The 1,433-nt window shown below is 42.2% G+C and overlaps 1 protein-coding gene across 1 annotated transcript; it reads left to right on the forward strand. All coding sequences in view use genetic code 11, as the record gives it.

Annotated features, from left to right (window-relative positions):
- Positions 1 to 94: 94 nt before the first annotated feature.
- Positions 95 to 1,108, forward strand: EGR_11266 (hypothetical protein; the record flags this gene model as incomplete). Its single annotated transcript, XM_024500509.1, has 4 exons — positions 95 to 137; positions 553 to 684; positions 757 to 860; positions 1,022 to 1,108. 4 exons carry the CDS (start codon positions 95 to 97, stop codon positions 1,106 to 1,108), a joined length of 366 nt encoding a protein of 121 aa, XP_024345078.1.
- Positions 1,109 to 1,433: the final 325 nt, after the last annotated feature.

The following is a 1,433-nucleotide window of genomic DNA, read 5'->3' on the forward strand; positions in this document are numbered from 1 at the left end:
GCTTGCTTCTGAATCCCTTGGCTTTAGCTTGCGGTGGTACGTAATACATCATCAGTGAGCCAGCTCTGGATTGAGAATGGCACCTGCATAGTCAATGACACAATTTGGGGAGCTCCTTGTCAGGATTACAACGGTATGTCGATTCCTCTTTACCCGTCTCGATGATGTGAATTTGGCTGATTTAGAAACGCTGAAGATTGTGTACCGGAAACTTGAATTCATTTTAGCAATGGGATTCACATGCGACTTGTTTGACTACTTAATTGGTCAGCTCAAACACGCCTGGCTGCTTTCAACAGCATCAAAGTAAATTTGAGGAAATTAGATTTTTTGGCTTGAATCAATCCATTCGTCCACCTTTTGGCAGTGTTGATTTGCCAAGTCAAGTGGTCACGCCAATGAAACAATTGGATGGTGCAAGACAAATGATATTAACCGCATCTATAATGAAAACGAAGCAGCACGAAGGAAAAGCCCACAGACTCCATTCAAATGGATGCAATAATTGGAATTTCATTCTCCTTCCCTTAACTTGCCTATTACTGATTTTAGGCACTGCTAGCATCACCCTAAACGACGTGAACATGCAAAAAGTATTATGGACGTCTTTGACTTTCAATAGATCCATCTCCGTTGTAACAACGCTTTTTGTGCCATACTGCAACTTCTCACAACCTTCACCAGGTATCAAAGTGATTCTTCTTAAATGACTAATCCCGCTTCAACTTCCTTATGTCGTGGTGTTCTTGAGAGCAGATGAAGTTGACCTGAGGACGTCGTTCCCGCTGTCACGATTTGTCAAAGACCAGCAGTCCTTCTCAGTTGATTTTGCAGTTGGCGGAGCAGAAAGCGACGGCGTGGTGAGTCGTTCCCCCGACCTCTGGCATTTGAGCCTTTCATCTAAGTTGTTTTAGCCTCATTCAAATAAGCCATACAAGGTCTAGCTGTGCTATAAATTTTACAAAGTGCCCATTTCAACAGATATTTTGCCACCTCATACGCCCATGCATGTCGTCAACAGGTTTTACTAGAACGGAATGAAGTGACGATCTGCGAGTGGGAGGGAGTGAAAGTTCACCGCAATAGAAGTACCATTTGCAGTGAGTAAAAACAATTTGGTCTTTAACAACAATTGCGTATATTCTTATTTTACTTGAGGATATTTTTAGCTAATTTACGGCATGAATAGGCTATATACATCCATATTTACTTAGCACGTATCCTCCACTGAGCTCACATTCTCCATTCAAGTCAGTGGTCATTTTACTGTCGTTTGGGGCGCATTCGATAACCCAGTGCTCATTTCTCATTTGTGTAGATGACTTGGTGAAAAATAAAACATCTGACCTGCGAATTTTCCATGCGAATTTCACATTACTACCGAATGTCCAACAGGAAGTACTTATGTGGACAGCGGAAAAGAGCCGTCTGTC

The sequence above is a fragment of the Echinococcus granulosus genome, assembly GCF_000524195.1.
Source record: "Echinococcus granulosus chromosome Unknown EG_S00657, whole genome shotgun sequence".
Taxonomy (NCBI): domain Eukaryota; kingdom Metazoa; phylum Platyhelminthes; class Cestoda; order Cyclophyllidea; family Taeniidae; genus Echinococcus; species Echinococcus granulosus.